This window comes from Erithacus rubecula (genome assembly GCF_903797595.1).
Source record: "Erithacus rubecula genome assembly, chromosome: 3".
Taxonomy (NCBI): Eukaryota; Metazoa; Chordata; class Aves; order Passeriformes; family Muscicapidae; genus Erithacus; species Erithacus rubecula.
The window spans coordinates 68,366,078-68,377,822 of NC_136689.1; the positions used below are offsets into that span (position 1 = coordinate 68,366,078).

Sequence of the window (11,745 nt, forward strand, 5' to 3'; positions counted from 1 at the left end):
GCTATGAGGGACAGCACTACTCAGCCTTGCAGGCTGTGCAGATGTAAACTGGCGCAGCTCATTCATTCATCTGCAAGTGGGAGCTGACAAGCAAAGCCAGATGAAAGAAGGCATTGTGGAAAAAAATCAAGGTCTAACTCATGATTGTGAGTTAGCAACTACAGCATCTGCACCTTCAAGAAAATTGAGTGATGTCAGAATAATCATTAACAGATGTGGTGCCAATTACAAGACCAAAGCCATGATTTGCTTACAACAAACCTTGCAAGCTCCTACCGTCATTGCTACACAGCTGTGACACGCAGATGTATCGCTACATAGCTATGGTAGCATAAAGGTTCAATGTCACCTCTCCAGAAGCAATAGTGACAGGGTCAAACTGCCTGTTGCGTGCTGCTGAGCCTTCTCCTGACAACAGCAGCACAGATAAGCCTTACTCAACACTCTGAGCAACTGTATCTGCACCCCACCGCTGTGGGGTGTGGCTTGGATACAGGGGTAGAACATTCTGGCCATTTTAAAATGGAAATTCAGTATACGCATTTAATATTCACCAATGCAATCATATAGAGCAGCAATGCTTCAAAACCTGTTTAATGGTGACCACTCTTGATACAAGAGATTGTCCAATAACCAAAAAAAAAAAAAAAAAAAAAAAGGCAGTACTGTCTCAGACAAGCTGCTAGGCAAATGCAAAATCAAGACTGCAGACAAATGCCCAATAAACACTGCTACTAAGCCATGCTCCAATCTTCAACCTTTGAACTATGAAAAGGCACCATCCAATTGTTCTAAGATGCAGGGAAGCTGGTTTTGTTCTACAAGATTAGAGCAGAATCAGCCTCAACATCAAGGACCACAAAGACCCACCAAATTATCTCTCTTTTGGCCAAACCAATTAACAGCTTAGATATTTCCATGTTAACTTACATTTTAACATGCAGAATCAGCCTCCAGAACAATAATGCTTATTCTACATAAAACCACAGCTGGAGAAATGGGCTGACAGGAATCTCAGGAAGTTCACCATGGGAAAGTGCAAAATCCTACACCTGAGCAGGAATAACTACATGTACCACACACTCTGGGACCTAACAGACTATAGAGTAGCTTTGCAGAAAAAGACCTACACAAATAAAAATGCGTGTGTGTGTATACACGTCTGAAGAGAGGGTGTAAAGAAGATAGAGCCAGGCTCTTTTTAGCAGTGACCAGTGACAAAAGCAACAGGCAGAAACTGAAATACAGGAGATTCTCTGGACATCTGGAAACACTTTTTCATTGTCAGGGTGACAGAGCACAAATTTCCAGAGAGGCTGTGGAGTCTATAACCTCAAAGACCCTCAAAAGTCATCTGGACATGGTCCTAGGGAACAAGTTGTAGGTGGCCCTGCTTAAGCAAGGTGAGCTGCAGAGGTCACAGCTGACCTCATTCTCATCATGATTATTTGACCAGACATAAAATCCCATAATATATGCAATAAAAACCTGACTGGCTGAACATATGGTTCAAATGGATTATGTGCAACTGTCCTATTAACTCATATCTTGTAAGCTGGACTGCATTGAGAGTATGCACAGGTGCCTAAAAGTACTTCAAAGCACATTTGTTCGGTGAAACTATATTAAGAGCTCACCCATAAGAGGCAAAAACAAAACACTGTGATGGAGACAGAAACCTGACAAAACATCAGCTGATTCCAGGAGGAAAATGACACCATGTGACAGTTTCAGCAATCACATACCGACTAACTTATAGCACTATCAAATCATAATAATTTTGAGACAAAGGGCATACCAAACCTCTTTCGTCACATGAACAAATTCAGCCTGTGGCAATTACACTTGAAGTACAAGACATGGCAGCTACACCTATGATTTACAGTGCTGAGGAAACAATGCACAGCATGTTCTAAGTCTCACCTCCACCTGAGCTTCTAACAGGACCTAAACCACAGTTTCAGTCCAACCTAGCTAGACCACGACAAAGTAGAGAACTTGAAGCTATAGCCAGCCCAAGCACCAGTTCAGGTGTTACTGTATCCCCAGCTGGTTGTTATCCAACAACTGTGCAACTTCAGTACTCATGCTATCGCCAGCTGAGTGAATAAAAATTAATGTAGCAGCTCACACTAATACAAAGAATTATTCTCATAACAGTCTAAAGAGACTGGAAGATCTAAAAAACACTTGCACCTGAAGAGTAGCTCACTGAAGTACAGTCAGTACTGAGAAGGGACTATGATGCCTTCATTAATATGTTTAATTACCATCAGAGGGCAATAAGCCATTTTGTCCAATCGTTGAACTCCAGCACGTATTCTTTTATGTACAGTATCTCCAAATAACAGAAAATATCTGTCTTCTGGTTATCTTCCTCCTAAGACACTTCCCAAGACACTAAATTTTCTTTAGTTATTCAAAGTATTTTTACTTTATTCTCCCAAAAAAGACAAGATTAAGAGGCTGAGGAAAGGCAAGAAGCTCACAAAGTAATGCAGTTTCTAGCCAGTTTTGGTCTCCAGGAGTATAAACCTTTAGATTTGGAGGATACTACAGCAATTCACCAACTCTTGAAGAAAAAGTAGGTATTTTGTTTTAGTTACGGTAATGAAGAATCAGTTGTAGTGTTTTCTAGGACAGCCATGGCTATAGATTGATAATGGCAAGCAAACAAGGTGACAGATTTAAGCAGGCAGAATCCTACAGACTTCTGATGAGGTTTCAGAGACACAACCATCTTACTGCTGCTGTCTGCAACCTTTTCTGCAGCTCTTTAGAAAAAGCCAAAAGTGCCTCTGCACTCCAAGCCCAGTGAGATTCTGCTACCTATAAATAAGTCAGCATTGGGCAACCCGGAAAACTGGACCACCAGGAATCTAAGCACAGGCATTAGGAAGCCAGGGGTATATTTTCAACACCCTCATACTCATTTACTATGCTGGAGAACAAACTGCCAGGGATAACAGCGAGAGGCTGATTAACTCTGGTAAAATGGGACTGGGAAAGGCTACAAACTTGTACTAACACCTCATATTTAGAATTAAACAGCTGGAACAGCTCAAAGCAGTGAAAGCTTTTACTCTGCAATTTCCTGGAGCATCAGCATGCACATTTAGATAGAACTCGTACATTTCAGGCATTGTCTTTTATCTATGACTTCCTTTCCAGAAGACTTCCAGTAATGTTTCTGGAAATTCTTAACTCCTGTTTGGAGACAGAGAAATTCCAATTCAGAGGCAAGGCTGTTAGGTTCTCTGAGGCAGATGGAATACTTTCCATCTCAGTATGCAAAACTTGTAAAACATTCGTATTTCCCTGAAGTGCACCACCATTTAAAAGACCTTTGCCAAGAATAAAATGACATTTTTTATCTTTATTTCTCTTATTTAAACAAGACTCTGAAGATATGCTTTTCCCTGTACTCAACTCTATGACACTAAAAACAGTGCAGTGCAGACAGAGCTCGTAGATTTTAAAATTAAATTCTAGTACCTTATTCTGCTGCAAATGACTGAAGATCAATTATAAAAGCACTCTTCTGATCTGCACACAAAATATCCTATAAATAGAAGTGAACTAAGAAAAATACTCTGTAAATAGGAACATCCCCTTTGTTTGTAAGTAGACTTTTTTCTGTGAAGACTCCTCCAGCCAGCTAATTATAATACTATTCAACAAACCATTATCTCCAGGAGATTGCTTATTTCAACAGAACCTTGGTTCTATTCCTGTCAACTATGCCTGATTAAATGTTCCAGTGCCTAATGCAAGCCACATTTATGTTCGTTGATATTCAGAGCTCCTTCAGCATTTCAGCATTTTGATCCCAGACATCCAATGGGATGGAAAAAGATAAACAATAACATCAAACGTCTTTGATTATGATGCATTTATTAAACAAAAATAATCAACGCAAGAGTTAAGCTATGTGTTCTGTTACTTAAACCAATATAGTGGTATCAACAGAATCTCTTCACATTAACACTTCTTTTATTCAGCAGTGAGCGCTGCTGATTATCTTGTACTTCCACTTTAGATTCAAAGTAGATATTCTGCAGCTTAATGCACCAATGACTTTTTTCCAAAAGATGTTATAAACCACACTTTAAATTACGAATTTGAAAATAGCATCAAGTGTTTCTACTTTAAGTATAAAATCTCCCAAACCTTAATTCAGAGCACTTCATAAAGACACAAAATTTGTCAACTGTAAAGCAATCCTGGGTCTGCTCGTCCCACTCCAAACAGCCCTACCTCCCACGACTTTTAAATTCCACCATTTTGAGCTGAATTTGTTAAAATGTATCACTAAGAGACGTTACATTTTCCAAATAATTGAAATAAGAAACGGAAAGTAGCAACAATCTTATTAATCCGTTGTTATAAAGCAACTTTATTGTGAGCTCAATTTTATCAGACAACGCGGCCCCTAACTAGAAAACATAACCCAAATAACGGGAAACAGCAAATTGCTTTATGTTTTAGTAAATCACCCACAAATTCTTTGCAGGTGAGCCTCTCAAGCCTTGGTGTTCACCAAAGCTAGGTGTTACATCTCCTTGAAACCTCAAACCGAGCCATTTTGTTCGACTCGCCACGTGCAGCAGCACAGTCCATTGCGCCCTAAGGAACGGAGACAAACCACCAGACTCTGCTCCAGCTGTGAACTCCCTCCCGTCGCCGCTGCCAGCCGTAGGAATACACGGGTGTTTCAGGGCCCACGTGAACAACAGCAGCTCAGTGGCCACCTTCCTCCGGCTCGGAAGCCGGGAGCAGCAGAGCCGAGCCGCAGCCCGTGCGCTCAGAGCTGCTGAGCGCCCCTGGTGCCCGCCCGCCCCGTTATGCAACGGCGGCGCCGCCCCGCCGCCACGTGACCGGGAGCCAGCGCCGCCATGTTGGACGGGGCGGGAAGCGGCGGCCACCATCAGCCCGCGCGGAGGGACTGCGGGGCTCTGTCCTCACGGGCGCGGGTGATCCGTGACCCGCCCGTCCTCCCCGCTAACAAAGACAGGGGTCACCCCCTTTCCCCGGCCATGACGGTGCTCCCGCCCCCGCTCCCCCTCCCGCCTGTGCCGCCCTCGCCGCGCCCGGCTGTGCCCGTCTGACCGGGGAGGAGAAAGTCCCCGTCCCCCTCCCGGACACCGCCTGCCCGAGCGCTTTCCGTGCGGCCGCTCCCGAGAGGAGCTGCTTGGGCTGCCCGGCTTGGAGCGGGTTATTCCCGGAGATGGAGCCCAGCCCTTCCGACACGAGCCCAGCCGAATAAAATTTCAGAGAGGTCTTAATGAACAGTTCTAGTTCACAGACGCGGGGCCCCGAAGGCACTCAAATTCCAGAGATTAAAGGGGAAGAAAAGGCCTGTGGACACCCGACAGGATTTTAAACGAAGTTCAGTGTAATGCTACGGCAGCATTTAGCCAGGGAAGTCTTTAACCCTGCTACTGGTCCCATCTCCCCCGGTGTTTTATCTGCCAGGTTCAACGTCCCCGTTGAACGATGACTGAAAACACTCAGCAGAAGCGCACTGATCCCTGTGTTCGCTGTCAGCCATTATTTCCCAGAAAGGCTGTGCTGTATTTACAATTAGCCATTAAGAAAGGGGGGAGGGACAGGAAAGCCTACGGAAGCGTTGCCGTTTCACTGCTGTGTCGACTACTGAGTATGTGATGTGCATGTTCAGCCAAGCTGACTCGGGTCTCTCGGTGTTCCCCGAGTTAACAAAACTACCACAACTTGGACAGCTGCTTTTATGCTGAAGCCAGAACCCTGCACAAAACGGACTTCAATTCCATTTCAAGTAGTTCACGGGAGCCTGCTCTCCCAACTGCATTTGGTGGGACACCCTGAGCAGCTACAACTGCTGTGCCAGTTCCAGGCAGGAAATATGTTTCCGGTTGCTACCACTTTAAACCCAGAAGGGACAGTGTCCAGTCTTACCACTTCCTGCAATTCAATCTTTTCCCCGGAAAGATGGACTTTCAGAATTAATTCTGGGGTAGAACTAGAGTTGATGCAGACCAGTGAGCCAAAATAAACACTTTTTGGACCGATGCTCCAAATTCATTGTGATTTCAGTCCTGGAAAATCTGCCCGTTAGTTTATGACATGCCAATTGCATTTTGGCCTTTAAATGATATAAGCATTTAGTTAATATAACTGAAGGCTTAGAAATGGATCCCTTTCTCCTCTGAGTACTCCTCAAGAGAATACCCCATCCTTAGCAAAAAGCAGCCATTCCTTTCATATGGCAGCCAACGTAGAAGTTTTCTACAAGTGGCTGAAATGGATTGCACTGCAAGCAAACTCAGAAATAACCGCAGCCCTTACTGCCTTGTACCCTTTTCTGTCATGCAACTCATAAAAACGTGATAGCTTCAGTGGAACAGTACTATAAACACCCAATCTTCCAGCCCTTCCTTCCCCTTTGCACGAGAGGCCATCTATAGACCAAAAACTGCAGAGCTCCATGAGGACGGCTTGGTTGCAAAAATATTTTTGCAATTTTTGAAGTCAATGCTCATCAAGAGGGCAGCAGTGCCCCCTGGCACTGGGGGTAAACCTCTGCTTAAACACAGCTACTGCATAGCAGAAAGCTTTTGTTGTCACTCACTGCAAGTCCTCATCACTGGTGACATTCACATCCTAGCAACAAGTGGCACATCTGCTTTCAGGATGAGCTTTGCTGTTTCCTGACAGCCACCCAAAAAATCAGTTTTTATCTGCACAGAAGATTCAGTTGTGACATTTTGATTTTTTTTAGTGGAATCATTACTACCCTTTCCCCAACATTGTCAGCCATCTGACTGAACCTGGTGTTTCAGAGAACCAGCCTTAGAGCTGGTGACCCGACTGCTGCCCTGATTCTTGCTGCCAAGTTCAAGCCTGTGTCTCATTTTGGGAAGGGACAAGGAAGCAGGCTCCATATAAAAGAAATATTTCAACGTGTTCTATTGGTTTGAAGCCCCTAGAGAATGCTCTCTTAGGCAATCTGTTCTCTATCTAGCATTATTATTATTATTTTTACAAGTTTAGTCAAGCTGTTGCTTGTACTCCTGCTTTGTACAGTGGCCTACAGCGTACAAGGCAGCCAGTTCAGTACTGTGCACCCTGCACTCCAGCACGGCAGAGTTCCAGAAAAAAAAAAAAAAAAACAGCGTTCCAGAAAGCATGGCAGGCTAGGAAAACCAGCCCTTCCCCCCACCAAGAAATTCGTAGTAGACGCTCCGCAGGAGGCTGCGGGGGCGGCCGGGGCTGACACCGCCGTGGTAGGGGGAGAGTAGAAGGGACCACATCCCAATGGGTGGGACTGGGGGAAAGCAAGCAGGCGCTCCTACGAAAACGGGAGGGAGCGATGGAAGAAGGACGAAACCACCCGCCGAGATGGCGCAGCAGTAAGAGCGCAGGACGCGGCGTTACCTGGGCCGGGTGGCGGCCGAAGCCCTCCTCCTCCTCCTCCTCCTCCTGGTCCCCGCACAGGGCCCTCCGCAGCCGCTCCAGGTGCTCCCGCAGGGTGACCCGCTGGTGGAAGGAGAAGGCCGGGTGCAGCGAGGCCATGGTGAAGAGCAGCAGCAGCTCCTCCTGCGCGCCGCAGCCCAGGCCCTGGGCGGCGGGGAGCTCGGCCTGCCCGTTCTCCGCGGCGCCGTCCATCACCACCACCACGTCCCCCTCCTCCTCCTCCTCCTCTTCCTCCTCCTCGGCCGGGGCCCGCCGCGCCGCCGGACAGCTCTGCAGGATGGAGTCCACCTGGGGCAGGAGGCGGTGCAGGCGGCCGGCGGCCTCGCGGTTCTCGGAGCCCAGCAGGGCCAGGTAGACGATGAGCTTGGAGCGCACGGCGGGGTCGCGGAAGTCGCCGAGCTGCCCGGGGTCGCTGAGCCCGTTGGCCTTGGCCTCCGAGTCGCGGAGGCAGTGGTAGTCCTTGCGGGCCAGGTCCTCCAGGCAGGAGCCCAGGAATCGCAGCTCCAGCGGGTTGCACAGGTCCAGCAGCCCCACCATGAACTCCAGGCGCTGCGCCGAGCCCAGCACCAGACCGAACCACTCGTACACCGTCTCCTTGTCGGTGCGGGCGGCCGCCGAGCCGGGACCGCCGCCGCCCGGAGCGCCCAGCGAGGCGGGGGGGGGCGGCGGGCCGGGCCCAGGCCCCGGGCCCAGGCCGTGCAGCCGGCTCGGCCTCTCCAACCCACACCCCCTCCCCGCCGCCGCCGCGGCGCCCCCGCGGGCCCGGGGCACCTGCTGCTGCAGCGGGAGGTGACAGTCCAGGGCACCGCCGGGCTCCTTCAACCCCGCCGTCGTCGCATCTTCCGCCGCCGCTGCCTTGTGGCTCGTCTGCTTCAGGGGCAGCTTCATCTTCAGCATCCTCGGCGGCGGCGCGGGAGGGACGCGGCGCCCGCCGGGACCCGGCGGCAGCGGGGAGGTGGCGGCGCTCAGGCGGAGCCGCTCATGCCGCTCATGCGGCCCGGCCGGCGCGGGAGCGGCGCGCGCGCACGCGGAGCGGGGCGAAAGGCGGCCGAAACGGTCCCGGCGGGCGGGGAGCGGGCAGTGGGCGGGCGGGGCGGGGCTCGCTCGCGGCGGCGGCCGTTCCCCGTCTCCGCCTCTCCCCGGCGCGCTCCCGCGGCGGTTCCCCCTCTCCCCGCCTGTGCTCGGCGCCCGCGCAGAGCCGGTGGGCGCCGGCGGTGCAGCGCTCGGGGGCCTGGCCCGGCTCGGTGGCGGGACCGGCTGAGGCCCGAGCTCCCGGCGGGGAGCGGCGGGCCGGGGGCAGGGGAAGGGGTGGGGGGGGGGGGGTGACGGGTGACGGGCGGAGCGCGCGCGCCTCTCCGCCTATGGGCGCCGCCCGCGTCAGCGCGCGCGCCCGCCCGCGGCCGGGGGCCGAGGGGCGCGAGGCGGCGCGGTGCGGTGCGCGCGGGGTTGCGCGCGCGGCGCGCCCCGGGCACGCGCGGCCGCCCCGGGCCCGCCCCGCCCGGCGCGCGGCGCAGGGACCGGCGCCCGCTTCGGGAACGGGCGGGGGCCCCGCGCTCCCCTGGTGAATCCCATTGGAACCGGCCAATAACTCGTCCGAGCGAGCCACCCTGTCTCCTGGATAAAAGACTTCCCTGAGATGAGGCCGTGCGCTGGCTGGTGGCTCCGGTGTGCGGAGCCACGTGGGTTTGCCAAAGCCGGCGGGAGCGGGCCCGGAGCTGTGCCGTAACGGTGCTGGAACAATGCCGAGTGTGGAAACATGGCTGCTACGGGCCTTTCTAATTTTTATTTTCTAAATTCTGATGCAGTTGAAACTTCTTCTATTATAAAATGCCTCATTTTCTAAAATTACCATTGTTACAGTATCGTGGCTTTCCATCCAGTTTGTTTTTTTACAATAGATAAATATAGGAAAAATTACAGAAAAGGTATAGTACAGTAACATGGCTTAGGGTTATCCTGTTAGGAAATAGCAGGCTTGCCGTGCTCTCATTCCCCCAGTTGTGTTCCCAGCTGTTATGTTCCACGATGGAGAGCCTACAATTACAAGATTAAGCAGTGCTCTTGAGTAGTCAGAAAGTTGCAGTGCTCCTAACTTTGATTCCCTCACAGTTACATAAAGGAAATGTATTTAAAATGAGAGGCAAGCCTGTGGCTTGTTTAACAGCACAGTGAAGAATAAAATTAATTTTAATTACAATTATGCAGAGCAGCATCCTTCAACTGCTTACAGCCACAAAGTATAAACTGCCAAATCTGACTGTCCCTTATCTTTATGTCCAGAAGCAGATAGTGCTACGATGGAGAGCTTTATCAACTAAGAAACTGTCTTGCAGATTATAATAGTCTTGTATCACTCAGACTTGCCAAAAAGCAGTCTTGAGAGGTGGTTGCAGACTATACATTTCCTGCATTTTTATGTATGTACAGCAAACATATATATTTTATTTTTAAAAATTAAATTACTAATCTGAAGGTAGCTCATGTTGGGTTTAAAAGTTCCCAGTGGCTGCTCAGTCTGCTTCTAGGACACAAATGGACCTGACCCTGACTCAGCGCATCTCTCCTCATTCACTGGCATCTCAGGAGCACTGTCACTGTCCTCACCAAATCTTCAGGAGGGGAGTGGGAAGTGGTCAGACCTTACCCTTCCATCCCAGACTGCCAACAGTTCTTTGCTGGTCCCAGGACTAGGGAGGTGAAAAAAAGTGTCATGAAGTCTCATAAACTTGTTTTATCCTCTTATATTTGATTCTGGTTGCTGATTATGGCTGGGCTGGACCTGTGAATCACTCCAGATCCCTGCAGCCATTAGTCAAAGCAGCTATCATAATACTACAATAGAATATTTTCTTATGTTGCCATTATGAAGTGGTAATTCTAAAATCACAGCTATTCTTGTTATATTATTGTTATATTTTTTCCCAAAGAAAAATTACTGTGTCTGTCTTGGGGGATGTGCCAAGCTGGAATTGCAGAAGCACAGGAATAAGACTTGAGGTTTCTGCTTAATAATTTGATATTTAGTCTGAATAGAATTCACAAGATCAGAGCCACAATGTTAGAAATAGGATTTCTTACTTTAACAATCTGTGATTCAAATAAAATAAGAGATAGTTCCAAACAGATAACAGCATGGAGAGTGAAAAAGGACTTTATTTTTGTGGGAGTGAGCAGAAGCAGATGGCAGAAAGAGAAGATATGCTGGTCCATTCAAAAATGCACAAATGGAAGGTAAATCACAAATTCATAAGGGTAGTGGTTAAACATATACTCTCCTCATCCTGAAAACACTTGAAGTCCATCCCTATTTGTGGCAGTTCACAAGCTGATTCTTAGTTTCACAAATAAGCTTAAGAACCTGATTAACTCAGCCCTTCTTAATTTCCTCTTCTTAATGGCTTAAACTATGATACTTGAGGAAAACAGATGAGACAGATGTGAAGTCAGGGAAGAAAAATTTTAAAAAGGAAAGATATGAGAAAGCAAAAAGAAGACAAATGTATTCCTAGTGGGCTTAAAAGTAATTCAGTAGCTGAGGGAGGTGTCAGCAAGGGAGAGGGCAGTGCTGAAAGAGAACTGAAACTTAAGTGCCCAAGAGAAATGAAAGTGAAACTCCAGACTGTGAATGGAATGAGGACACAGAGGGGAAGTGCTCAAACACTGTCAAGCTAGTACAATGGGAAAAGCTACTATAAAATTATCTTGTCTAGGGCAAGTGCCCTGGAGATTTTCTAACCTGGTTTTCTTTTAAAAAGTGTATAGCTTGCATAGGTCCTTAATGACTTGGGCCCACAGTCATGCTGACTTAGGGTAAGCAGCTATACAGAGCCTTAGAGGGAAAAGTATGTGTGTAATCTCTCTGAGCTGAAAGCCAGATGAACTCTGATGCAACACAGAGCAGGCAGAGGAACAGCAGGATGGAGCAGCTGATTCAGGAGCAGCCGCTTCTCTGGGAAGTGGCTTTCTTTAGAGTACAGCAGGGATCTGGTCTGACACCCAGGACAAAGGGCAAGAAGCCATGTCCAAGCGAGCTGTGGTTGCCACTACTGGATTTGCAGCAAAAGGAACAGTGACTTTTCTGAGTCTTGCCCGCCTGCTCTTTTCATCTGTACATCATAACCTCTGTTTACCAAAGTCCTGGAGCTTCCTGAGTGCAGAGGCTTCATTGCCAATCCATAAATGTCCTAACAGACAGGTCTGTGAGCCTAATGACTCAGCTTTTCCACCTGGCTGTGACCATCACTGCTTGGATGCATGAGCGGTGCAGAGCACCAGGAGACACACAAGCCC

At 48.9% G+C, this 11,745-nt stretch overlaps 1 protein-coding gene across 4 annotated transcripts in view; it reads right to left on the reverse strand.

Moving 5' to 3' along the window:
* Nucleotides 1-8,670, reverse strand: part of ZCCHC2 (zinc finger CCHC-type containing 2) — a 42,640-nt gene extending 33,970 nt beyond the window's left edge. For 2 of the 4 annotated variants that reach the window (XM_079302740.1, XM_079302738.1), the window contains exon 1: nt 7,417-8,670. In XM_079302740.1, coding sequence (XP_079158866.1) covers nt 7,417-8,352 — 936 coding nt within the window. In that variant the 5' untranslated portion in view covers nt 8,353-8,670. The remainder of the gene's footprint in view (nt 1-7,416) is intronic. The other 2 variants (XM_079302739.1, XM_079302737.1) reach the window with 1 other exon arrangement.
* Nucleotides 8,671-11,745: the final 3,075 nt, after the last annotated feature.